Raw genomic sequence first — 27,904 nt, forward strand, 5'->3', positions numbered from 1 at the left:
ACTGCTGCTGCTGCCGCGGATCTCGGCCCAGTCGTTGGTGGCTGCAGCGGGGGTGGTGGTCTCCTCGGTGTCGTCCTCACGGGCAGGAACCGGGGAGGTTGTGCCCATGAAGGCCGCTCGCCACCGGCTCTCTTCGAGTGGCAGCGCGAGGCAGGGCGGGCAGGAAGTCTGCTGGCGGTGATGCTGCCAGCCAAGGCAGAGGAAGCAGAGCTCGTGATAGTCCTGCACGATGAGCGGAATGCCGCAGGAGCGGCAGGAGAATGGCCCGACGCCCGATGGCGACTGGTCCCGGGCCGGCGAATCCATTCTTGAGTCTTGATCCGGAGAGGAGACGAGGGCTTCTAAGTCTCATGGAGAGCTGAGAAAGAAGAAGGGTTTGCTGTAGCGCCGTCCAAGGTTATGTACCCTCGGTGAGGGGCGTGGCGCTGCGCCATTGCGCGCGGGGGATTGGTGCGTCGAGCTTTGTATAGTCTCAGTGGATTGGACAGAGATAGAGTTGTGCCACTAGCGAAGCCCGTAGGTGGGCTAAGCATTTATGAAGTAGAATCCACCCTGAAACCAGTGGTCCTGCTCAGGCCGCTCTATTTATCGGGAATGGTAGATTTACTTAAAACTCTTTAAAGGAATACTCCGAAGATTTTGGACCCACACCCTATCCCGATCATTTACAGAGTGAGATAAGCTCATAAATACCTTTTTTGTGTCTGTTCGTCCAGTGCCTGGCTAACAGCTGTTAGCATCGTAGTTAGCTTAGCTCAACTACGGCAGGTGAAGAGGAGACAGAGCCAGACTGAGAAAGTGGACAAAATCCTCCTCCCAGTGGTCCAGGGGACGGCGTATTAGCACGTGAAGTAAATCCGAATGGTTATAAAGCATTTTAAAAGAAGTGGGTTTTTTTTCAATCCGTTAAAATAATGTTTTGATCCACACAGACCTGCGCAGCGCAGTGCTCCGTGGAAGGATATACCGAAGCACAGCAGTGGAAGTATAGACTCAGCCGCTGTGCGCCGGTATATCCTTCCGCAGCGCACTATGCTTGTGCAGGTCTGTGTGTATCAAAAAAATAGCGGTGGGAAACAGCTGGTGTGATATCTTCTGACCGACGCTCCCTCTGCCCGGACCCTTGAGCCAGATTCACAGGAGCTGGAGGGATGAAGCAGACTGTCCTCCAGCAGTCACAGTAGCAGCAGCGTCCCCCGTCCACAGAGCTGCAGTCCCACGCTCCACAGAGGACCAGAAGAAGAGGAGAGGAACCCAGCCCGGTGGTAGTGCCCCCCCCCCCCCCCCCCCCCCCCCCCCCACCACCACCACCACACACACACACACACACACACACACACACACTCCAGAGCGCTTGGCAGTGTGAATGTCAGAGCTGATGGAGATTGTCGGAGTTCGCTGAGAGACCGTCCTGAGCCCGCTTCACGCAGCTGTCCAAATTTAATTAGCTTTCATATCAGCTCCTCTGGAATACGTGGGGGAAGCGGAGACACACTAATCCCACCTAATCTGCTGCCTCTGAAGGAAAGGTCGGCTCATCCGCACACACACACACACACACACACACACACACACACACACACACACACTCATCCTGAGCCTTCCTCTCCTCCACCTCCTCCTCCTCCTACTCCTCCTCCTGCTTCTCCTGAGTTATTGTGAAGCTTCTCGTCAGGGGAGCAGATGTCTGTAAGCCAGAGGAAACATTTCTGTGCGGTGTATTCGGGGACTTTCAATTGTAACTTTAGAATTTGGAAGTTTTTCCTCTGGCGAGAAAGAAAAACGTTCTCCTGCAGTGACAGAAACATCTGCCACACACTCAGTGTTTTGGGCCATGTTGCCACAAGTTTTATCATGAGCTTGTGTTTCGCCGATTCAGCAGTGGTTGTTTGGTTTTCTCTTCACCTCGACCTTGACTTCCAGTGCGTGTTGTTTTAAATGTAGACATGAATTAAGAATGGCTCTTCCAGTTCAAATGCTCAGCATCATGTACCCCTGGTAAGGTCAGGACTGGAAAAGCTTTTTGATGCTTTAAACACCGCTTCTGCAACTCTAATCAACATTTTCCAGAGGAAGACAGCACTGTAGGAGTTTCACCATTTTAAATATTGTGCAGGCAAAGAACTGGCAGCCCAAAAACTACCTCAGACTGAAACGGCTAAAGACATGGATCAAACCATCTACCCTTCACAATATCAGAGTCTCCATCAGGAAAACCATGCTAAAAAGATGTTTTGGTATATTTCTAATAAAAGTATCTGCTTCACTTCCCCTTATTCCACCTTTATATACATTTTAAATTGTGCATCACTAACAACAGTGTGATTCATCAACTGGTTTGGGTCGACCTTCAGTGTCAGTTAGAAAATGTGACACACGCCAAACACTGAGCCACATCCTTCAAGGTACAAAGCCTTCAAAATAAAAGAAATGCTGCCAACTGTTCTAAAGCAGGGGAGGAGGTCAGAGGTCATCTCAATAACAAGACTTCGACATTTTATTTTAGTTCTAGTGTGAAGAAAGTTTTCTGAAGCTTAATCAGAACTGCGTGACATTTGTTCGTGAATATCTCATCCCCTCTCTGTGGCTGTTTTCCCAGACGCCTGTTGGCCCGCTGCTTCATTAGCTGCACGCTTCCTGCAGCTTTTCTCACTCAGCCTCACAGCGTGGCCTCATGCTGCTGCTTATTTCTCCAGCAATCAGGTTCTACTGCTGCAGCGACAGTTCATCTGCCCTGTTCTGCATCTCAGACTTGGCCTGTTCCAGCCCCATAATTACCATTTTCTTAGTACTTTTTCAAAGGTCATTCTGCGGGGGCAGACTGTCAGAACTGCCTGGCAGTTTGTGCTGGGAGCTGTATGTTCAACAAGCCTGTTCTAGACCGTCCTAATATGGTTTTCTTTAACAATTACAAGTCCATGTTTGAGAAATTCAGAGCAGACAAAAGCAGAAATCTGTGGAGAAAGTGGAGATTGTGTATACTTTCCCCCAACATGCATAGAAACTATATGAAACGAGCTTAAACCTCTTTCTGTGTGGATGAAGAGGTTGCAGAGATCCTGAAATAAGTCCGAGCTCTTGCAGGGTCGATAATCGTATTAGAAGATACAATATCACGTCAAAATGCATCTGTGGACAAGCTCACGGTATTCCCATCCAAAGTTTATCCTTAAACTGCATCTTCTGTAATATTTGGAATCATTAATTCTATTTCTGCGATGATAAAACGTGCCCACCGAGCCGTTTGCTGGGGGAAGATACAGTATGTCCCCGCCTGATGAATTGTTTTAACTCGGGGTGATTGCAAACGATCCTTCCACAGTCACTGCAGTGATTAACGCTGCTTCCTCAGGAACTTGGAAAGAAAAAACAAAAGTATTGCTTGTTTAAAATGACGAGGCAGAACTGTCACCTCTCACATACTGAGAGCTTAAGGCCCAATCCCATTTCTCTTTCTAGCCCTCCCCCTTTGAAACGGAGTGCTATGGGGCAGGGTCCAAAGTAACCCCCTCCGAATTGGGACACCCCTTCCACAATCACGTGCATCATCATTAGTCGCCGCTGCTGATGACGTAGGCAGATGCAACAATTGTTTTCCGAAGAAGAATGTTTTTCTTACATTTTAAAACTTTACATATTGAGAAAATCCTGACATTTATGAACTTCTTTCGTTGCGGATGCCGCCATCTTGCCGATCTTGCAAGGCTTTCTGGGAAATCTGTCATACCCAGTGGCGGCCGGTGGTGAGGGGCGGCGGCGGGAACGCTTGTTTTGTCCGCCTACACGGCGAGTGGCGTGCGGCCTTAGTTCACTTCCGCATTGGCGGAAGTGCTCGTCTCCACACCGGGCGTTATCCAAACACAAGATGTAAGCGCCATGATGTAAGATTTAAGTTCATGCATTGTGTATTTTAAGTTAAAATGTTTAGACATTGTCCAATTAAGTTTGTTTGACCATTGCAGTGTGTGTGTGTGTGTGTGTGTGTGTGTGTGTGTGTGTGTGTGTGTGTGTGTGTGTGTGTTCGGCTAGAGGGCGCACCTTTCGGGTGAACCCACAAGGAGGAAGCTATTTAGGTCAGCTGTTTGAGTTGAGTAAAATAAATGATGGCGGACGGAGCGCACGGTTCTTTTACCGTGCTGCGACGGAGACGTTGTCACACGCGTAAAAAGGCTCTTTGTCTGTTCTTCTCAAGAAGGGGTTAAAGCAAGACCATAAACGAAACCATCGATGCAAACAGATTAACCTCTACACAACAGACAGATGATTATTTTCAATAAACTGGTTTCTTCATCACTGCCCGCCTGGAATGCGCGGGTGGGCTAAGGGGTGAAATGGGATTCAGCCTAAGTCTCCACTCAAACTGGTCTGGATCACATTCAGCCAAGCTGGATCCAACTGGATCCTGCACCTTCTGCATCTTTACAATACTGAGAAAAAAGTGTCAGTATTTCCCTGCATGGAATCGTCACCAGTAGTCACTGAATGAATTACACATCCTCATTCTCATCAAAAGCATCAAAAGCATTCCAGGGAACCGTTTTCAAAGTGTCCATTCCGGGAGTCACCACAGTCCTTTGTGGACATGGACTTCAGAAGGCTGCGGTGTTTGATTTTCCTCTGCAGCTGCAGTGACAGCTCTCTGGGGAAACCGTGACAGCTGGGTGACATCCAGTAAACAAGACAGAAAAGAAATGTACACGACCTTGAGCCGGCCCGGCCCGAAACAATCAGCGCTGACCAAAGAGCCCAGACAGCCTCTGAAATGCAATGAGGACTGAGCCGGCCGCCAATCAGACCGCGGTTCAGGCTTCATCATTCTCTGGCAACACGCTCGTCTTCCTCTCACCGCTCTGCTGGCTGTTACATAACGACTGTACATCTGATTTAGAATGCACCGGAGACCAGACGCTTTCAGACAACATGTTCTCTCTTTGTTTCTGCTCATGGAATTTCTGTCTTCTAATGTATTTGTTTGCACTCAAGAGTCTGAAAAACTACCAGCTTCATTTGCTCCAGAGGTCCTTTCTTTAACTTTTTTCCTTTTTTTCTAATCAGTCACCAAACAATGCATCTAAATAACTAATTCCAAACGAGAAGCGTTCTTTAACATGGGATCACGATGGGGACGGCAGAGCAGTGTCGTAACTGAAGCAGGGCAGCTGGACTCGCTCATGTCCTGGAGACATTTCCTCCCATGTCCCAGTCGTTTCATCAGGTGTCTTTATTCATTTGCCTTGAAGTGAATTTCAAATGAGAAGATCTCTTGAAGAGAGTGTAGCTGACTCAAAATGAGAACATGTGAACTTGATTCTGAAGCTCTGTTTGTGAAGTCTGCAGCTGCAGGAAGAAGAATCAGAAGCACTGCCAATAATCAGCTGTTCAGCTAAGATCAGGTTCAGGCTGCGTGACATGGCCCAACACTCATATCTACATTCACCCATTCACACACCAGTGGAGGCATCTACCGTGCAAGAAGCTCAATCCATGCACGGAGATGGGAAATCAAACCAACAACCTCCCAGTTGTGAGATGACCGCTCTACTGACCAACCCAGGCGCCCCCACTAAATGACAGAATAGAATAGAATAGAATAGAATAGAATAGTCTTTATTGTCATCGCAACAAGTTACCTAAGTTACAAGTTACAACGAAATTGCTTGGGTTTTAAAGACGCCCAGGCAAGTTGCTATCAGACTAGCGGATCAGCGGTCGTAGCTCCATCATCAGCCAACACGTCATTACCACTAGTCGTCAGCAGAAAAGTGTGGTGGAGACGTTGAGAGTCGGGGAGGGAGTGTGTGTGGCATGTTTGTGGCATTTCAGCTCATCAGTCCATGTAGTGTGTGTGGTTTGGCCCGCCTCCCCTTTGCTCGGATGGTATTTGCCGGGACGGCCTTGACTGAAGCAGTCCAGAGGTGAACTTGGGTAGCAGCTGGGAGAGAGAGAGAGGGAAGATAGAAAAAGCAATCAATCTGTCCTTGAATCTTCAGGGGGATGTTTGGAGTTCCAGGGGCACCAGACACAATCAGAAGTTATCTTGTTTTGGTGGAAGGAGCCGTTTGACTTTCCTTTGCTCGGTTTCAGACAGAAGCTGGTTTAACCCTCTCAGTGCTGGGGACATCCAGCTTGCGTCTCAATCGTCCATAACCCAAACTGTCCGCCTTTTGAAAGAGTTCGCGCAAACAGTCAACCTCAGCTTTTGCCTGTTGATTTGAAAAGACCGTCCTCCCTTGGACGTCTTTTGTGGCGGCGGTCTTCTTCATCCTCCAGAGGATCAGGTCGCAGCACCGGCCAATCAGCAGCAGGCCGATCATCATAAATCCGAAAATGTAATCATCCACAATGACCTCGACGGACAGGGGTGCCAGGCATGTGACCCCCTCCACTTCCCCCGGGCGTCCATCACATACCCAGCATGCCGAGTCCCGTCCGGACAGGCAGGATCCCCCGCTCCTGTACTCTTTGTTGAAAACATCGTATCAATTGCGTAGAGAGACCAGCTGATCAGCTCCATGGTTGATATTTGGTTTGTTCGAAAAACCAGTATCCTCCAGTAAAACAGACAAGACAGAGAGCAGCAGCAGAGAGTAGGGAGTGATAGAAAAAGCGTCCGCCTCCTCCGAGAGCCAGCAAAAGACCACGACTCACTACCACGGGGCTAGGGTTAGCTCTGATTCAGAGTTAGAGGGTAGGGCTCGGGTTCAGTCTGGCTCAGAGTTAGGGGTTAGGGTTAAGGCGATCAATAACAACTAACTATGAATTTCTGTGTATGTCTGTGGCGCATAGGTTCAAAACATGCATGAGTTGTTGTGGAAAAACAAAAACACAAATGAGCATTCGTGATGATAAATGTGTATTTGTGTTTGTCCTCAGTACTGGACAGACTTCTACCTCCAGTGGAACACATCGGATTACCCCGGTGTCTCCAACGTCCGGTTCCCCGACAGCCAGATCTGGAGGCCTGACATCCTGCTCTACAACAGGTACTTCAGCTGATTCCTCAGGTGTCAAAGCTAATCCCTTCCCTGGAGCTGTTAGCATAACGTCGGATCACCTACATGAAGTCTGGATCGATATGATTGTCATTTTATTTCATCCATTTCTGGTGAATGAATGATTTCATAATTTCTTCTTATAACGACGTCTCTGGAAGACAGTGAGGGGTATCTCTTCAGATTTTCCTGAAACAGCCCCGACTCAGTGAGGAACAAACTCCACCAGATCGACCTACTGTTGATCAGACCTGTTCATCATCCAGCAGATTATTGATTGGATTTAATTCTATGGAATTTGGAATTGTTTCCTCCCCAGGCTGTATGCCCGCCCCGTGGCTGGAACCGGATCAGGAGGAGGGACTGATGGTTGTGAGGGAGAAACATGTTCCAGCTTCCACACACAGCCTCCATGAATCATAAAGAAAAGACTAGATGGACAGAAAATATAGGCCAAGACAAAACCCACTATTCTTCACCGGATCATTTCTGAGCAGTTTTTGCAGTGTGCTGTGTTAAAAAAAAAAATCCTGCAGACAGAATCCACCGCTTTCGCTAATGTAATTTCCTCAGAGCGAACAATCTCAAGCAATTTTTAGACAGATGGTAGCTACATGTCAAAGCAACAAAGTAAAACTGCGTAAGGAAAATGGAGATAATCAGAATTTAATGCAAGTGTCAGCTTTCCACTTTTTGAATAGCTAGTTTCAGAGTGGTAGATTGATTTTCTCCCAATAAAAATGTAAGATTTTCAGTTAATGAGGACACTTCTCTACACAGAAAACCTTGCTTGTAGTTTCCAGAGGATTATAAATACATTTATAACTCCAGTTCTCAAGTAAATTTAGTAGCCTGTACTTCTATGATTTAGTAAAAATAGGTAATCAAAAAAGGAGATGATAGAAAAGAAATCTAAGTATTCTAGAAATCTACATACAGAACGTTAAACAGTGGTTCAGTGAACCTGAAGCCTGTTTGTCTGCTGCTGACACACCCAGAGTGGAGCCCAAGACTCTCTCACTCTCTGAAAGTTTGTTTTTCTTGGCTCGCTAAGTGCGGACTTAGTAAACCAGCTAATTCAGCTAATTCCCTGCGCTTATTGATGCTCCTCTGCCTGTTAGTGTGAAGACCCGAGCTGCCGTCTGTGGGAGTCTCTCTGCTGGAAGCTGACGGGCTTTTCAGCTCATTAACTGAGCAAAGTTTGATGCTGTTAAATGGGGGGGGGGGGGGTCGGAGGACATATTGAGCTGGCTTGCTTTAATGAGCAGAGTCTGACTCTGAGTCAGCCCGGGTCTCTGGGTAAACTCCACAGCAAACTGTGGCGATGAAAATGACTGAAAACACAAAATGGTGGTTGTGTTTATCAGTTTACATGACGGCAGTGGTCTTCCCGCTGGAAATGGTTCCCAAGGTGTCGCTCTGTCGGCGGGCGTGCTGCTGTTCTGTACATGCTCAGTAGATGAACCATGAGAAGGATGCTTTCCTCCAGAGGATCATGAGTCCCATGTTAATGTTCAGAGCGTATTGTTCTGCATGTTCTCCATTGTTTAGAACGTATTGTTCTCTGTGTTCTCCATTGTTAATCTTTTGAGCATATTGTTCTCTGCAGCAATATAAAACATCAAGTAAAACGCTGGGGTAGGAATGATGCACACCTCAGTGAAAACTACCACACACCACACGATACCGTGCATACATTATTGTAAAGGAGAAGTGGCTGGACTCTGGGACCCTCACTGACTGTGGATCTGTCTCCTTCCACAGTGCTGATGAACGGTTTGATGCCTCTTTTCACACCAACATCCTGGTCAACTCCACAGGCTACTGCCAGTACCTGCCTCCAGGTAACAGACGCCTCCCTCCACTGGGCGCTCACATAAAAACCTTCTCAGCTCGATTCCGTGAAGTCTTAGCTTCTTTTCAGTGCTCCCCTCTCCATTGGTTGGTTGAAATGTTTTCTTAACATAGAAAGGACATGTGGGTGTCATCCCCCTGCCTGAGGCACTGACCAAACAGCTTGAGATCCTCACCAGGACCTTTGTAACGAAGCTGAGGTTGGGCGTCCGGTGTGGCAGGAGGATGGACACGAGACAGACAGATGCTCCCCCTCTCCTGAAATCCCCCCAGAAAATATCAACAACTGGAACTACAGGACCGACTGGTCCGGTGAAAGTCAAGCAGGTGAAGAGAGAACACACTCCCGGCCAGTCCTCAAGGTCATGAAGGACTGAAAGACCGAACTTCCTCATAAGATTGATGGGGTCACGGCGGCCACTGAGGGAATGAGAAACGATACTGGCAAGCGAATGGAATGCCTGCTGAACATGGAGGCTTGTGTCTCTGACAGTGAAGACTAGTGTCCATCCTGGAGACAACGGCTGAAAGACATGAAAGCAAACTCAAAGAAATGGAGGACAGGACCTCCAACAAGCTCAAGATGATCGGATCTAAGGATTAATAAACTTCTCAGATTGGCCAGAGGATAAGTAAGTAAAATACCTGCTGAAATACTCTTTTATTTTTCTCTCTACCATCCTGACCATCCCATTATTGTTCTCCCAGACATGTGGGAGTGTTCCCTGGGTGGAGTGGTTCCCTCTCCCATCCAGAAACACGTGTTTGAGGTGAATCTGATTTAAATGAAGTGGACTGAGTTGGTCTGTTTCCTTCACTCAGTCGCTCCATGTAGCCCAGTGCTGAGTGAAGAGGCAGGGAAGATGAAGCTGCTTTAAATAAAGCCTGATCTCATGTTTTCCCCCTGGATTTTACCTGAACGTGCCTCATGAGGTCTCACCATGTCCTCAGGAATTCTCCCATTTTTTATTTACTTACTTCAGTGTTTATTTTTAGCCATATGCTGTTTGTTTGCGCAGCAGTGGCATCATTTCTATCTTATTCCTAACTGAATTTCCTCTGGCTGTTGTTTCCTTCTCACTGCAGTCTGTTCGTGTTCAGCCGCTCACACACGCTGACATGAAACTCTGCGTCTGTTTTCTGCCACCACTTTGAAAGTTTTTAATCGGAATCAGAAAATAATGATATTTTTTGGTGTGTGGTGTGAAAACACAAAGTAAAAAGAGAATCTAAGAGCAAAAATGAAAAAGACAGATCAATATCTCAGTCATCACAAAACAGAGAGTGGCTTCAAAAAGAAATCATCAAATGAAAACTGTGTTCCGTTCCTCCGTGTTCTCCACCAGTCTGTCATCTGCTCCGGCTCATCTGCTCCCATTACGCTTCAGTTACTGCTTTCAGTTCCTCTCAGCTCTTTGATTTATGCTCTGAAACAAACCTTTTGAAAACTCCCAATGAGTCTGTGTCCAGGGACCGGTCTGGCCCCTCTCAGACCTGGATCCTGTACTCCAGCAGTATCCAGGTGTCGCTGCTGGTCCTGGGCGTCTGGACCGGGCTCCATGCTGGCCGGAAGCCGTAAAGGCAGGAGCCTTCAGATCCCTCAGCTCATCTCCGAGTGCTCTTCAACAGAAGCAGGGTCAATAAATGTCTGAATTAACTTCACAACTGGGAAAAAAACAGAAAGCTACAAAAACCCACCAGGTTTCCATGAAGCGTGGCTCACGACAGGGAGGACAGTCCCTCTTCTTCTTCAGGTTCGGCTCATCCACTTTGCTGTAAAGTGAGTGCAGACTGAACAGGAGAATTCCAGGGAGGGCGGGGCATCATCTGCCTCGGTGGAGACACACATGCACACCTGAGCACCCCCCTCCCCTCTCTCTCCTGCAGGGCCTCACTTTCCTAAGAGCCTCCTGGGTCAAACGGCCAGTAGATCCAGGGAGGCACTCAGGAGAGCCGGGCAGCAGTCCACTGGGCTGCAGCTCTGTTTAGAGCTCTTACAGCGCTTTTGTTTGGCCGCCTGACACTTCGTATTTCACCGACAGTATCTTCATTGCAGGGATCTTTAAGAGCACCTGCTACATCGACGTCCGCTGGTTTCCGTTCGATGTGCAACGCTGCGACCTGAAGTTCGGCTCGTGGACGTACGGGGGCTGGTCCCTGGACCTGCAGATGATCGAGGCCGATGTCACCGGGTACATCGCCAACGGAGAATGGGACCTTGTGGGTAAGACACGGCGGGCTGTTGCTTTCACACCTGCAGCATCTGGTCCGCTTGAAGCGGACGAGAGTCCCCAACTCCTCCTGGAGGAGGCGGTCTCGGTGCGGTCTCGGTGCGGTCCGCTGCTGGTGTGAACGTTGACCAGCCTCGGTCCTGTCCGCTCTGTTGTGGAGAAGGCTTTTTGGTCGGCGGAGGCTTCCGTAGCAAGCCGCGCGGCGCATCACGTCACACATGCTGGCCAATCAGGGTTCACTTCCGTCACCCAAAACACACTATTGTGTGAACAGCGCCACCAAGGGGCAGGAGGGTCATAGTGGATAGTTCATCTGCACAAACAAGTGGTGTGAATGAACCGAACTAGTTGACAGCTGCGACGTTTATGAATAATTTATGTCCGAACCGAACCACTCTAGGACTAGTAGGTGTGAAAGCACCCTCATCAGAGTCTCTGTGAGGAGAAATGAAATGTTGCACATCACTGGTATGAAAACAGATGTAATGAGAAGACAAAGAGACGTTTGGCTCCATGAACAAAGTGAAAACAAGAGGATGAAAAACAAATATTTATTCCTAAAGTTTAAGAGCCGGGGGACAGACACTGTGATGTACATGTCTAATTCATCCCAGAATGATTTTCTTTTCCATCATATCCCTTCAACAGTGAGGAACACGGATGGATGATTGTCAGTTATGTGGATAGTGTGCATAACCTGGAGGCAGTAATTGCCCTGAAGGGACAGATACGGCTGTCACAACCTTACAACATTAAAAGATATATAATTGATTCAAAACAGCCTTGTCAAACATAATTCCACCACAGCCCAGTGGTTGTGTGGCAGCATGAGAGCAGGCTGCTGGCAGGCTGCAGCCTGAGGCCGTGCAGATCTCCTGCATTCCCGACGGCCGGTTGATCACAGACCGTTAGAGCAGCTGTCAGTCAGATGCTGGACTGCGTTTGGCCACAGGCCTCTCACACGCTGCACATGCTGCACTTCTGGAAGCCTTGGTCATGTGACGGTGTGGATCACTCCGTGCCATGTGCTGAACAGTCTTCCTCAGGCGAGAGGCGGTGGCCATGAGGAGGTGGAAATTGAAAAAAATCAAAAAGAACAAACTTTCTCTGTGTGTGTGTGTGTGTGTGTGTGTGTGTGTGTGTGTGTGTGTGTGTGTTTGTGTGTCCCCTCAGGGCCTCTGTAGCATGTAGACTGAAACAAATGTTCATGGAGACAACTTGAAGTTGAGCAGAAAATGAGAACATACCGATCAGTAATGTAATGCTGTAATTCCAGCCGTCTTCAGCGTAATGTCAGTCCCTCCAGGACTTCTCCAGCCTTTTTTGTGATTGTTGTGGCCAAAACTTGCTGATTTCGTGAGAGTTTTTCCCAAAAATTGTGAGCAAAGTTGTGGTTGTAGATGATTATGTTAATAATTAACAATTTGAGTAATGACATACTTTGACCAAAAAGACAATCAGACAGCTTTCAGAGCGTGTTCCAACATTTTAACTGACGATATTTATTCCTGAAGTCATTCTTCAACACGCTCCAACCCGTTTAGACACAGTGGGGAATGAGCAGCAGCCAAACGCTGTTGAACATGAAGAGGTTGGTCACTTTAAAGCTGCTGTAGGCAGGATTTTGCTAGTCAATGCTAATGTTTCTGTGTTTTCTTTGGATTAAATGTTAGAGTATCCATTGATAATCCTTTAGGAGTGTAGCATAACTGCACTACCGCGAGGGCGCAGCGTTTCCATCTGTCTCTGTTCTGAGCTGAAAAGGAATCTCGACAGCTCCAGGTATCTTTGACCAATCAGAAGAGCCCATGAGGCTCTAACCGTGATTGGTCGAGGGGCGTTCGTCACACGTTCTTGTGGGAGGGGCTTAACTTGCGTAAGGGCGTGATGTCAGAGAAAACAGGACAGGATTGGCTGTGCTGGGTTTCAAATGGCCATCTTAGATGGGTCAAATCGCCATCTTGCTTAGGTAACCCTAAGCAAAATGGCGGAGATGCTGAATCCTGCCTACAGCACCTTTAAGGCACAACGTGATCATTTACTGGTAAATCAATCATATTCAGACACATCAGCTTTTCATCTCAATGAATTAATCTAACTTAACGTTATCTTTTCACTGCTCAGCGGATCTCAGGGAACAGCTTCAGTCCTGGAGATCAGTCTGACCTCGCTTCGGCCGTTCTGCTGGAAAAGTGCTTGTCAGTCGATGGTTTTCACTTGAGCTCCTTCGTAATGTCTGTTTTACAGTTTATCCCTCTTTAGTGAAGAACATCAGAGAATTGTTTATCAAGACAATTGTTTTGTCTTTAGCAGTAATTTGTGTTGGTAAATATTAGAAGTGCACATGCTGGCGTCTTCAAACCAAAGACGAAGTGAATTGGGCGTCGGACATCACTGGGGACTGCTCTGATTGGTGGAACTCACAGGAGGATGGACAACAATGCAAAACGTTACAGTGTTTGGGCAAAATTGCAAAGTGGAGCAGAATTCCCAGAGACAGAACAAGATAAACTCACATAAGATCAAATAAAGCTGATAAGATCCAAACAAGGCTGTATAAAAACAGCCATAGAAACACAAGACAAACGACAAATCAATGAATACTGCTGCTTCGGGACATAAAGTAGAATCCAACCAAAGCGAATGAGATGTGTCGGGCAGAGGTTCAATGTATCCTGAAACGTTAGTAAAACATTCAAAGCAGCTGTAGGGGAACCAAAATGAGGACGGACTCCACTGAAGTCTTTCAGTATTAAAATAGAAACCATGAAGTCCAGGAGCAGGCAGACCCGATACGAACGGACGCAGGCGTTTCCTGAATGCATCACTCAGTTTTGAATGAAGCCGTCCTGCAGTCGGCCTGCGCGTTTCACTGCTCGCCCTGCACGGCGTGAGGAGCCGTGCCCCGTTATCCCTGGTCTTTTATGCTCGTGCCCATTAAGGGGCTCATCGGGCTGATCAGGAAGTCCTTCAGAGAGCCTGCTGTGGACAGCTGCTCCATTCATCGCTGCTCAGCAGCTAAAAACAGGCCCACAGCCACATTCCTCACATCACATCCAATAAAACATGTCTGAAGCTCAGTGATTCCAGAGCAAACAATCCAGAATGATGGTCAAGAATCAGTGATCAAAGCACTCTTCACTAGAGGTCCGGTTTTCATTTGAGAGCTGGACTGGTTCACTGTCAGTGACGTTAATATCGATTTTCTGCTGTAGTGTTTTGGCTTTGAGCTGACCCGTATTAAACTGAGGCAGTGGTCCGGTTGTTGGATGCCGTCGAAAAACGTGGCAGAAATGATTTAACCATGATCCGAGCATCTTTTCTCATGGGACGCCATGCTCGACTTGAGGAACGCAGAACCAGCTGTTCTTCATGTGATTCACAGGGAACTGGGCTGTCTGAGACGTTACTCCCTTCATGATGGTTGAAGAGAGGAACTTTATTAACAACCATATAATACATAAAAGACCAAGGGGCTTTCATGGGGTGCTCAGACACTAGAGAAACGGAATAAGGACAGATGCAGGTTTACAGGGAGCTCTGAATGTCTCTGCACTCACACACGTCTCATACACACCAGAAACACACACATAATGGGATGTGCTCATTCAAACTGTGCATGCAGACGTTTATATTTGCTCAAAGAAATGAAGACATGAAATGAAAGAGCCAAAAATGTCATCACATACAGAAACACACAAATCAAATCGATCCTGCTGCTCAGACATCCTGGTGTGTGAGTGGAGTAACTGCAAATGCTGACGTGGTGCTAATCTTTATTTTCCACTTTGAAAAAAGTATTCTTTTTCAATCCTTGTTCAGTTTTTTTTAAACCTTTTACCTTCAATATATTATATTTATATTTAGTCTCATCTTACTGAAGTTTTCAGGTAAATAATCACAGTATTAAATCTTCAAGGGAAAGGCTGAGTGATGTGTTCGTGTTCCCAGTGAGCAGCTGGATCGGCTCCAGCAGCCCGAGACCCTGAACAGATAAACGGCTCTGAAAATGAGTGAATGCAGGAATGAAAACCCAGTTTGAAAACTGTATATTTCCTCATGTTCATACTGGTGTGGTTCACAGTGTCGTGCCAGGCGGACGTGTTGAGGGGAGCTGAAACATTCCATCAGGTAGTCCAGGTAGTCCAGGGGTTTTCATGAATGAGCTGCAGAGGTGAAGAACCTGAGCCCCATCCTGCAGACCCGATAACGCTCTCACACACCTGCTGCTGGAAACCAAACACAAACCAGTGTGTGAATGTGTTTCTGTTCGTCACAGCTGAGAGAGCTGAAACACGTTGGGGGGTAAAACCCCCGAGGGAAAACTGCCAGTTAACACTGCAGAGCCGCGATCTGAAAGCCTCCCCAGCAGCTTTCTGCATTGTCCTGCCGTCCCCACGCAGAGATTAGAGCGAATGTGGTGAGCAGTGCAGCGCTGCACGGGGAAGTGAAACCCAGCCTGGCATGCAGCGCTGTACAGGAGGAAGTGAGTAGGCAGTGAGAAAAGCAATGAAGGGGTGAAGGTAATATGACAGGGTCTCAGCTCGAACAGTCTTTAATGTGAACTGAAACATGATTATCTTCCACTTTAAGAATGAAAACACACAGTGTCTGGTATCAGACAATCCAGTCCCATGCATCTGTCCAATGTCACATCCAACATGAACCTGGGTTGATTTCATAGTTTATTTTTCAAAACATGTTGATTACATTTCATATGCACTGTAAGGTTTTTCATTATTTATATCTGGCAACAGAACTTTCTGAACTTCCTCCTAAATGCTGCGTGCGACTAACAGGAACCCCAGAGGGATCCCTGCGGGCGCTTTCTCAAGCTGTAAACTAGAGATTGCTCTGAAGCTGAAATACCATGAAGAACGAGCTGTCCTGGTTTGAGCTCTGCTCATATTTCAGGAGGTGAATGTAGACACTCTAATATCAGTCAGCACATTTCATCATCTCCCAATGTATTAATGAGTTTCTGGAGCTGTTTTCAAAATGATTAATCAAAGAATCCATTAAAATAAATAAATTAAAAAAAGCCCTCAAAGTTTCCTAGATTTCTTGTGTTCAATATATTAATTTATATTATATTAATTTATATTAAATTATATATTAATTTTCACACAAAAATATAACACAATCGCTGGCGGAGTTTTTCCTTCCGTCTGTAGAGCGAGCAGAGCCTCTCTCGTAGAAGCTCTGCTCGCATCGTTTGTGGAGAGAGTTCCAAACTCGCTGAGACACAGGAGCTCTGCAATAAGCAGGGAAACCACAAGCAGAGCACTCAGTGCCACCATAGCTCCAGAACAAACGGCTAGAAGTTCCTCAGAGTTAGCCCCGAGACTGGCCAGTTAGGCTAGCGAGCTAGCACGCCACACAGTAGCTTACGAGCAGAGCCAGAGTTTGTAGCATCCTACAGTGTTAGTCATTCTTCTCCTCAATGTCCGCACGTTGCATAATTGAATGTGTGATTGCTGTGCAGTGGGCAGTTGTGTGTTTATGGCCTGTTTTTTAGTATAAAAATAAGAGTTGAGTTTTAAGTTGCATTTGGACAAGAAACAGACTCAGATCTGGCAACCCTGAACGAGACCAGTCCGCCCAAGTAAAGCTGGCACGGTGTGTTTGGAGAATTAAACATTTTTCCACATACATAAGGAGAACAACAGAACCGCCATCATTGGTTGCAAACAACAGTGCAATGCAGAGTTTTACAATGAAAATGCGAAATATTTCATATCTCCGTCTTCTTCTCAGTGGAGTCTGGCAGGACGAGACTTACAGCTAATGTGCTAAACACCATTCAGTGGAAATGGCTGCAAATCACAACCGTACTCTGGCGAAATTTGGAAAATATCACTTTTATTTTGGAAAGAGGTATAATGGAAATGCAGCTTGTGTGTCTCATTTCAGGCTGTGTGGCTCCGCCCCTCATGTCTGATTGCTGTGCCTGATTGAGTCGTTGCAGTCACCTGGTGCTCCGGTTCTTCAGGAGCTGTGTGTGTGTGTTCTGTTGGTTGGATCGTCTCATCTCCAGGCCATTTCTATAGTGCTGCTGGTGTGTGTGCTGCTGTGTCTCTGTCCTCTGTGTGTGTGTGTCGGTTGTGTGTTGGTGTGTGTGCTCCTGTCTCTGTCCTCTGCTGCAGCAGCTCTGGGATTTCTTCAACTCCTGACTCCTCCCTTTTTGTGGATTTTCATTTTTTGAACTTCGACCTCTTTAAAGACACTAAGATATGAGTTTAGCTGGCATCTCTGGCAGTGCCTTGCTCATTGGGTCTTCCTCCTTCAGCTGTAGCACTGTTCATATTTACCTGTAATAAAGTGTTAAAGAAGCGCTCTGTGGTTCAGATGGACCGAGTGCTTTGCGTTAGCATGCAGTGTTTGTGTTTCAGTGCCATGTGGGTTCAGTTCAGGACCTTCTTCCGTCAAGAAGCAGCTGGAGCTGAAATCCCATTAAAAACCAGAACATTTCCCCGTCAGTAGAGTCCTCTGATCTCTGCGCTGTTTTTAATTGGTTGCTTTTCTGTCACTGATCTTTAAATCGTTTTAAATCCACTCCTGATCTGACGGCCCACTCTCAGCCCACCACACAGCCTGCGGAGTGACGGAGCTGTGTCGGTCAGGGGTGGAGGAGCTGATTGGAGCTGCAACGATACGAAGATCAATCAGTTCAGGCGGATTTAAATTTCACCCATATATTTCTTCTGATCGGGGACTTTGAATGCAAACAGCTCATGAAATGATTCACAGTCACTGTGGCAATTATCTAGACGCAGCTTTACTCTCAGAGTCTCGATGAAAATCAGGTTTTTGTTGCTGTTTTACGCTTTCCTGCATTTCTGCTGCACTTAAGTAAGAATTGGTGGAAATCTGAGCCTGAAAAATGGATCCTATGAATTATGAAGTGAGTCATTTCATGTTCTAAGTTGGAAAGATCTCGTGGATCTCTTCAAGGAAGTTTTTGGTATTTGAGTTTGTAATCGTGGTGTTTTCCTTGCAGAGGTTCCTGGACGGCGGAGCGAACGTTTCTACGACTGCTGTAAGGAGCCCTACCCGGACGTGACCTTCACCGTGGTGATGAGGAGGAGGACGCTCTACTACGGCCTCAACCTGCTCATCCCCTGCGTCCTCATCTCCACCCTCGCTCTGCTCGTCTTCCTGCTGCCGGCCGACTCCGGAGAGAAGATCTCTCTGGGTGAGGAAGGAGCCGTCCTGCGCTGCTGGTCCTCACTGAGGTTCACATGTCGGTGCCGAGACTCTCACTGTCACTCCAACGCCACTGTGTTCTGGACGAGCTTCTGATGTTTCACAGGAAGGAAACCGTGGCAGAGAAGGTGTTGGACAGAAACACCAACGGCTTACAGCCTGCAACTGACACACATGGTATAACATACTGAATCACATGCAGTAATATGGACTCTGGTGAAGGCAGGTTTTATTTTATGGCACTGTTCAACTCAACGTGACAGAGAAGCGAGTTGTTCTGGAGCAGGTTTCAGTCAGGATACAGACAGGATACACTCAGATTAAACTTATCACTGCAGTGAATAACATGAACAAATGCAGGAGTGTTCTCCTCAAGGAACTGGCTCCTGTGTTGGAATGATGACTGAACCTGTGGGTATCTTGCTTTTACACACACTTCCATCCATCCATCCATTTTCTACCACTGATCCGGGGCCGGGTCGCGGGGGCAGCAGTCTAAGCAGGGATGTCCAGACTTTCCTGTCCCCAGAATCTTCCTCCAGCTCTTCCTGGAGGATCCCGAGGCGTTCCCAGGTCAGCCCAGAGACATAGTCTCTCCAGTGTGTCCTGGGTCTTCCCCGCATCCCCCTTTCGGTGGGACATGTCCAGAACTCCTCCCCAGGGAGGCGTCCAGGAGGTTCCATCCGAAAGAGGTGCCTGAGACTCCTCAGCTGGTTCCTCTGGATGTGGAGGAGTAGCGGCTCTACTCCGAGCTCCTCCCTGGTGACTGAGCTCCTCCCCCTGTCTCTAAGGGAGTCCAGCCCGGGATCTTGTCCTTTCGGTCATGACCCAAAGCTCAGGACCATAGGTGAGGGTGGGAACATAGATTGACCGGTAAATCGAGAGCTTCGCCTTTCGGCTCAGCTCCTTCTTCACCTCAAACAGAGCGAAACGACCGCATCACTGCAGCCGCTGCACCGATCCGCCTGTCAGTCTCACCTCCATCCGCCCCCCACTGTGAACAAGACCCCAAGATACTGAAAGTCCTCCACCTGGACCAGAGTCTCTCCACCGACCAGGAGGGGGCAGGCCACCTTGTTCCGGTCGAGGACCATGGCCTTGACCAGCACCTCCATTGCTGATCTTCATCTCTGTCGCTTCACACTCACATGCAAACCACCCCAGTGCATGATGGTCCAGGTTCGATGGAGCCAACAGGACAACATCATGTACAAAAAGCAGAGACGAAATCCTGTGGTCGTCAAACCGGAGCCCCTCCGGCCCCTGGCTGCACCGAGAAATTATGTCCATAAAAATGATAATAAACCGGTGACAAAGGGCAGCCCTGCCGGAGTCCAACATGCACCGGGAACAGGTCCGACTTACTGCCGGCAATGTGGACCAGACTCCTACTCCGGTCCTACAGAGACCGGACGGTCCCGAACAAGGGGCCCCGGACTCCGTATTCCCGGAGCACCCCCCACAAGATATCGCGAGGGACGCAGTCGAATGCCTTCTTCAAAACCACAAAACACATGTACTGGTTGGGCAAACTCCCACGAACCCTTGAGCCCCTATGGAGGGTGTAGAGCTGGTCCACTGATCCAGGATGAAAACCACATTGTTCCTCCTGGATCCGAGTTTCGACTATCGGTCGAATCCTGCTCTCCAGTACCCTGGAATAGACTTTCCCAGGGAGGCTGAGGAGTGTGATCCCCCTATAGTTGGAGCACACCCTCCGGTGTTAGAGGTGAGAGTCCAGAGGGAGGAGAGGGGCTGCCTGGTGGAGGATCCCAGTCCTCAAGGCTTCAGGACTCTCTGCTGTCAGGCGAGCTGCCGACATGACTGATGTCTCCCAGTCGATTCTCATCAGCCAGGAACCCCGCCGGAGCCGGCCGGAGCTGCCCAGGTTACGACCGTCCACTGAAAACTCATCTCACACACTCCGTTAAACCCGAGTGTCAACAGAGAGGTCACTCTTCACCTCATTCAGTCACCAGCCAGCAGCCAGGAGCCAGACACACCTGGCGGATTCATCCACTCATCAGTCACTGGAAATCAGATGCCAACATGGATGATGAGAGGAGAGAGACATAAATGAAGTTGATAAAAGAAAGACAGCTTTAAATAAATTAAAATATAGACAAGTTAGAGTAAACTAAAGACGAATAAGTGGAGAGGTGAAATGAAAGAAAAGTGGAGGGATCAATGAAATGAGAGTGATGGAGTAAAAAAATATGAAAAAAGAAATGTCAAATGAGGATGAAATGAAATAGCAATACAATGGAGAAATTAAATGAAAGAAGAATGGGAGGGATAAGAAAAAGAGAACTTATTCAGAGAATAAAATAAGTAAAACCATGACGAGTTGGAATAAACTGAAGAAAGATAGAATGTGAAAACAGAGGAAAAAACATTTAAATGAACAATACTTCAAGAGAGCAGCGTCTGGATTAAAGACGTGAAATGAAAGAAAATGAGGAGGAACAAAGAAAGGAGGGAAAACAAAATAAAATGGACAAAAAAGATGGACAGAGATTGAAAGGAATGAAGATATTTATATAGAAAATTTACATAAACTGTCTACAAGAGTCTTCTGAACTCCTGATTCTTCCATGGAAGCGAGCAGGAAGTGGATCTTTGAATCCTCCTCCTTCACTGGCCTGATGATCTGGAGGGTTCTCACTGACTGTGTGTGTGTGTGTGTGTGTGTGTGTGTGTGTGTGTGTGTGTGTGTGTGTGTGTGTGTGTGTGGCAGGCATCACCGTGCTGCTCTCCCTGACAGTCTTCATGCTGCTGGTAGCAGAGATCATGCCGGCCACGTCCGACTCCGTTCCTCTCATAGGTGAGTCGGTGACGTGGTCTCAAACACACACACACACACACACACACACACACACACACACACACACACACGACCACATCAGCTTCTGTCTCTCCGGCGCTCTTCATTTGACTTCCTCTTCTTCATTTCTGAGGCGTCGTTGACAATGCCTGCATCGGGAGAAGAAAGGTCAAACTCAGCCATGGAGATTAAAAAAGAACAAGATGTCAGGAAGCTTCTCTGAAGCTGAGGTTTCAATCACTGGCTTCGTTTTCTCTTCAGGCTTACAACACTCAAATATGACTTTTTTTATTTGTATGTGGACAATATCTCATTTAAGAGTCTAAACAGAACGCATCCAGTTTTTAATTGAACTCTGACCTCTTCTTGATGCAGTCCTGAGCTGAGTGTTGCTGAAGATTTGAGTCTTACCTGCTGTGACTTATTGATCGACACACTTCTTCACTGAAAAAACAAGATCATGGTAAATGAATGTAAACCAGGGAGGTGAAGGGAGCCAGAGGTCCTCCTTCGTTCTGAGGCAGTGAGAAGCAGAGTGTCGAAGAGGATGGGTGGGCTCGGGGTTCCTGTCTGAACCGGCTCCTGGCTCTGTCTTCCAGCTCAGTACTTTGCGACCACCATGGTGATCGTCGGCTTGTCGGTCATCGCGACCGTTCTGGTCCTGCAGTACCACCACCACGACCCCGACGGAGGACACATGCCTCAGTGGGTCAGTCACTCCGCCTTTTCCTCACCTCTTCCTTTCCAGGTACAGCAGGTGGGAACATCTCTGTGGGGGGTACAGGATGGTCTCTTCCGGTTCCCGGTCAGCTTTCATGAGCTCCAGGTCTGGAACAAGGTCTGTTTTGGACCGGTGGACCGGTGGATCGGTGGGCCGATGGGCCGGTGGACCAGTGGACCGGTGGACCGGTGGACCGGTGGGCTGGTGGACCGGTGGGCCGGTGGACCGGGGGACCGGTGGACCGGTGAACCGGTGGGCTGGTGGACCGGTGGACCGGGGGACCGGTGAACCGGTGGACCGGTGGGCTGGTGGACCGGTGGGCCGGTGGACCGGGGGACCGGTGGGCCGGTGGACCGGTGGACCGGTGGGCCGGTGGTCTCTGCGGACAGTTTGATAGTTTTGAAGGCTGCGTGTGTTCTGTGTTTCCCCACTGAGGAGGTGTTCAGAACTAATGAATGAGTGTTTCTGAATGACTGAATGACTTCCCCTTTCATCACGCCTGTCTTGTTGTCGCACGGTGCTCTGTGCTTCATTTTGCATGAATACTCAGTGCTTCTATGAAAAATGGGTTTGATTAAAATATTCATATGTGGAGCCTTGTGATTAATGCTTGAATAAGTGACTGAATATTTATAAGACGTTGTTCAGGACTGAACGAGCAGGAACTCAACTAAACCTGCAGTCTGGCTTCTGAACAATTTAAGGAGAAGCTGAAATTATTAAATGAGGGTCTGGGTTGAATTAAATTGGACCTACTTTTTGTGTTGAAACAACGCAAGATTTGACTCTATTTCTCAGAATGAAAGTCTTATTAAATGAATTTGAAAGGTTTTAATGAGGCAGTGATCGAGGGTCCTGATTGCAGACTAGATGAGGACCACTGGTCCACACGTCGTTAAAAATAGAGGATGTGGACGTAGAGAGCTGAAACCAAACACATTTCTGGGAGTAAAAAGTCCAGAACCCTGAGCTGTGCTGATCCTGTGGAAGACAAAACCTTCCTCAGAAAGCATGAAGACAAGAAAACCGTTTAAACACATGATGCAGGTAACATCCAGTGTTGCCAGATTGGGTGGTTTTCAGCCCAATAGTGTTTCTTTTGAACCTGTTGTGCTGGAAAAAATAGCGTTGGGTGGGCTGATAAAACTTGGGCTGGTTTTCACAATATTTTTTAGTCTTTAGAAACTATTTACACCCATTTCCAATGAACCTGATGCACCTCTTAGCATGATACATGAGCCCAGTTGACCACATGATAACACTGTGACCGCCCTCCTCCGTCTCTGATTGGCTCGAAGTCACTACTGTCACTGATTTGATTGGTTAGTTTCTGTGTTGTGCATGTGCGCATTCGTGTGTGTGTGTGGGCGTGCATGTGGGTCAGCAAGAGAGAAAAGTTATTGCCAGGCAGCCTGTATGAGTTTTAATTTAACTTTCATGTTTGAAATAAATAAACATCAAATTAAATGAAAGAAGACATCGAATCATTTTCAACTGACTTCATTATGGTAAAAGTCTATCATCAAAACATCATCATGATTCTGTCTTCTCTTTTTACATGAATTCTCCTTAGCTGAACACACTTTGAGTTATGACCTCTGACCTCTGCTTTACAATCAAAACATGGAAAACATTGTTTTGGTCCCTGGAAGGTGGTAAAGGTAGAGATCAGCACTGAGGTGAAGATGTTTTGAGGGTCTATGTGTGTGTGTGTGTGTGTGTGTGTGTGTGTGTGTGTGTGTGTGTGTGTGTGTGTGTGTGTGTGTGTGTGTGTGTGTGTGTAGAAGGTGTTCAGCAGACCAGCAGACCTGGAGTTATGTGTCCACAGTCTGCTTCTCCTCATCGTCTCTCGCTGAATCTCTCTCTGCAGCCGATCCCAGGATTCCTTGCGGCTCGGTGAAGGTCTGCGTCACTGCCGGGCTCAGATTTATCCTGACAGTTCACTAATGACTCTGCCGACCTGTCAGAGTCAAGGTCGTTTGGAGAACCTGGAGGCTTCAGCCGCCTAGAGGAAGAAAAGTGGCGCCGAGCTGCAGGCAGGACGGAGGACGGGCTGAAGCGAGCTGCCAGCTCACAGTTTGTTGTTGAATCAGTGTAGCTTTAAAAATAAGTCATTTTGAATGTCGAGGTGTAGGTTGGTTGTTAGCGATGCGTTCAAGGTCTCAATTCCTCTTATCTGAAATTCATCTACATGCTTTCCGTTACCTAAAGAAAGAAAAGGTGAATAAGGTCTGCGGCGGGAATGGAGACTGAGCTCCAGCAACGGCCGAACGCTGCAGCTGCTGCTGAACGGCGGCGTCCGCCACTCAGCCGCCAGGGGGCCGGATGAGACGTGACCTTCGCCTGGAAACCCGAGCACGAACAGCTGGAGCCGCTCCGCCGGCCCCGCGCTGCCTGCCGGGCTCCGGGCCGGGCTCATGGGTTCAGGTCTGTGTCGGGTCTGAACCTGCGGCACACCTCTGCATGCCGGTGCCGCTGACAGGTGGAGCACCGGCGGAGGTTCATCCATCACCGGAGCAGCTGCTGCTGCTGGAAACCCAGTGGCGGACCGTGCATTTCACATTAAGGCCTTCAGAACAGATCCGCCTGAACCAATCCACCTCTCAATAACTATTTTGTCTACAAAAAAAATCTTATTTTGCAGATATGCACATAAAGAGTTGTTGCACCGCAGATAGATACTTGTGCAGCCAGAATAAATGCCTTTGCTGAAGAGCACAAGTCTCCTACTGCATCTGTGCACATACAATGAGCATCAACAACTTAATAAAACAGCAATATTATTTAGGAAAAGAGGAACATTTTACTCACCAAAATCCCAATTATTTGAAAACAAAATACATCCTCCTTTCCTTCCTCAAAAAGAGTTCAACTGCTCTGTCATATAGATTATCCGTGTGTTTCAGTTCCATAAAGCCAGGGCTGAAAGTCCAGCTGCCCTGTGGGATTTCTGGCATAAGTTTTATTTCTCTTCAGGTCTTCTTCTTCTTCTTCTTTGGAATAATTGAGGTAGGCGACCAACAACTTAGGTGCATACCGCCCCCTACTGTATCTCTTGGTGAATGTAAATCAGAGGGCCTGGATCTGCTGTTGTTAGTGTAGCTAGCTAGAAGGCGCTGAGTCGCCAACTCGAAATCTGATTGGTTGAAGCAACTGTCTGTTTGACGCTTTACTTTACTTTACTGCACCATCAGGAACGGATAGCGAAGGCCTCAGGCAGATTTCTTTGACCCTAGCAACAGATGATGCCTGAAATCTGATTGGTTAAATGATTTAATATGAAAAAACATGTCTGGAAGCAGCGCAACCACGGGAAAACTATTAAATGAACTGGAACATACCATTTGGAATCATTTATTAATTATTTATGGACAAAATATAATTTATATCAGTCTGGAATTCAGATACTTTTTAGGCCAGCAGAGAAGGCTTTGCAGGCCCTGACGGCCCAGCACTGTGGAAACCCCTCTGAGACGTGATGTGTTTGTGAGCACATGCAGCAAACAGCAGCTGTATTTCAGGTCCGTCCTGATCCGGATGCTCAGGAACTTTTTCATTTGCTAGATTTTCTTGTTTCCTCTTCAGACCCTCCAGGATTTCACAACATTCTCATCTCTGCTACTATTTACACAAATCCAACTCAGCCTGAAACTTTAGTCATTACCTGCTACTTTCCTGCAGTTTTAACCTAAACTGTGTGTGTTGTGTCAGAAAGTTTTCTCCATTTCCACATCATTTACATCAGCACGGCGTCACTTTGACCACGATGACAGCTGGAGACCAGAGGAAGACAAAAACACTTTCCTAATATCTTACATGAGAGTGGGAGGAAACTGTGTTGTGTTTTTACGTGTGTGTGTGTGTGTGTGTGTGTGTGTGTGTGTGTGTGTGTGAGAGAGAGAGAGAGAGAGAGAGAGAGAGAGAGGGAGAGAGAGGGAGAGAGAGAGAAATGGTAAATGGACTACACTTAAATAGCGCTTTTTACCCTGCACTGACAGAGCCCAAAGTGCTTTACACTGCAATACCACATTCACTCATTCACTCTCACATTTGCACACCAGAGAGAATCTTCTCACACAAACCGGAGGAATCTCTCCTCCCTGCTGCTCCTGCGTTGCTCTGCCATGTGATTGGCTGTGAGGTGAGCAGCTGGAACGGCAAGAGAACAGTTAAGCTGAGCAGAGGTCCTCACAGGCAGAAGTACAACGGTTAGATTCCTGGGAAGAGACCTGATTCACCCTGTCACCACAGGTTCAGGGGTTCATCCAGCCTGGAACGCTGCAGAGCAGCAGCTGCTGCTTCTCGTTGCTGCTCCACATTCAGACAGGAGCAGACGTTCTTCCTGGAGCCTGAGCCTGTTCCTTTCTGCCCCGTTTCCAGACCCGGGTCGTCTTGTTGAACTGGTGTGCCTGGTTCCTGCGGATGCGCCGACCCGGAGAGGCCAAGGTCCGTCTGGCGTGCCACAACGCCGCCAAGCAGGGGCGTGGCAGCCTGTCCAGCCTGGAGCTCAGCGTCAGCCAGGCGTCGCTGAGGCCGAACCCCCAGGCCGCCAACGGGAACCTGCTGTACCTGGGCTTCCGAGGAGCCGACGGCCTGCACTACGGCGCCGCCGAGCCCGAGCTGCTGTGCTCGCGGCTCATGGGGGGAAACGGCGGCGGGGAAGAAGACGCGGTCAGGGCTGGAGGAAGAGTCGCAGGCCTGGCGGGAAGCCTGGAGCTGGAGCTGAACCACATCCTGGAGGAGGTGAGGTACATCGCCCGGCGTTTCCGTGGCCAGGACGAGGAGGAGACGGCGTGCAGCGAGTGGAAGTTCGCGGCGGCGGTCATCGACCGGCTCTGCCTGGTGGCCTTCTCTCTCTTCACCATCCTGTGCACCATCGGCATCCTCATGTCCGCACCCAACTTCGTGGAGGCCATCTCCAAAGACTTCTTCAGCTGAGCGGGCGAGCGGCAGCGACAGCCGACCCACAGACCCGCTGCTGTGCTGTACATATTTTAAAAACAAGTTCGTCCTCCACACTCAGCTTGTAGATCCTGAAAACCGTCTGGCCAGTATGAAGTGTGAGCTGTTTCCCCTGCTGCTGAAGCTGCTTCCACAGCTTCTGGCTTTTCAGAGATGCTGTCGGCTTCAGTGACGTTGCTCCGTCATGAGGGCGATTGAGACTGAAACCCTTCAGGGAGTCACTCTTCCATTTTCTGACCTTGAGGAGGATAAACTCTGATCCTGGTGGGGTCGTCGTCTGAAAAGTGAAGCTTCTGCACTCTGGCTGGTTCAACGTTCCTCTGGCCCGTCGGTGGAGTGTTGACTGGTGGGAAAGCAGCAGATGTACCTCCTCCTCTGGAAAAGACGAGTCTCTTCATGTGGGGAAGGAAACAGCTGCTGTTTCAGTATGCGTGGATATTTTTGGAGCACGTCGAACTGCAGTCTGTTGTGTTAATAACCTGTCACCTTCAAGCCAGCATGTGAGCTTGTGAGTTCCATTACTTCTTTTTAAAGTTAACACAGACACTAGATGTAAGAACACAAGCTCTTCAGGGTGAACTTCACACTTCGTATCACAGAGGAAGACCCGGCACAGGAACATGTTGTGCTTTGAAGCCTTCCTTCATTTGGAATTGTCCCGACGTCGGTGATCCCTCAGTCTGAAAAGCTCCCTCATTAAATACTTCAAGGTGTGTTTTAATGGAAACTGTTGTCACTGACTGCCAACATTTTCAAACTGCTGTAACTGGGTTTAAGACATCCGCTCTCACTTCCCTGTTTGAGGCTTCTGTGCTTCCATCAAGGTTGTGAACATTTATTTGGGATGAATAAATTACTTTTTTATTACAAATCTGTTGTCAGCTTTATTTTTTAGATTCAGCTTGATTCGTAAAGTGGCAGTTACACAGTCATTTCTAGACAGTAACAGAGAAAACCCAACAGATCCTCACGAGCAAGAAGAGACTGAGGAACAGAGAAACTCCATTTTAAAAGGAAGAAACCCGTAGAACCAGGCTCAGAGGAGGAGAACCCTGTAGAACCAGGCCCAGAGGAGGAGAACCCTGCAGAACCAGGCTCAGAGGAGGAGAACCCT

The 27,904-nt window shown here is 48.0% G+C and overlaps 1 protein-coding gene across 1 annotated transcript in view; it reads left to right on the plus strand.

Annotated features, from left to right (window-relative positions):
- Positions 1 to 26,766, plus strand: part of LOC115391893 (neuronal acetylcholine receptor subunit alpha-7) — a 43,173-nt gene extending 16,407 nt beyond the window's left edge. The window contains exons 4-10 of the mRNA XM_030096308.1: positions 6,874 to 6,983; positions 8,757 to 8,836; positions 10,903 to 11,070; positions 18,078 to 18,272; positions 21,021 to 21,107; positions 21,707 to 21,816; positions 26,209 to 26,766. Of these exons, the coding sequence (XP_029952168.1) occupies positions 6,874 to 6,983; positions 8,757 to 8,836; positions 10,903 to 11,070; positions 18,078 to 18,272; positions 21,021 to 21,107; positions 21,707 to 21,816; positions 26,209 to 26,766 (1,308 nt within the window). The remainder of the gene's footprint in view (positions 1 to 6,873; positions 6,984 to 8,756; positions 8,837 to 10,902; positions 11,071 to 18,077; positions 18,273 to 21,020; positions 21,108 to 21,706; positions 21,817 to 26,208) is intronic.
- Positions 26,767 to 27,904: the final 1,138 nt, after the last annotated feature.

The sequence above is a fragment of the Salarias fasciatus genome, chromosome 7 (assembly GCF_902148845.1).
Source record: "Salarias fasciatus chromosome 7, fSalaFa1.1, whole genome shotgun sequence".
Taxonomy (NCBI): Eukaryota; Metazoa; Chordata; class Actinopteri; order Blenniiformes; family Blenniidae; genus Salarias; species Salarias fasciatus.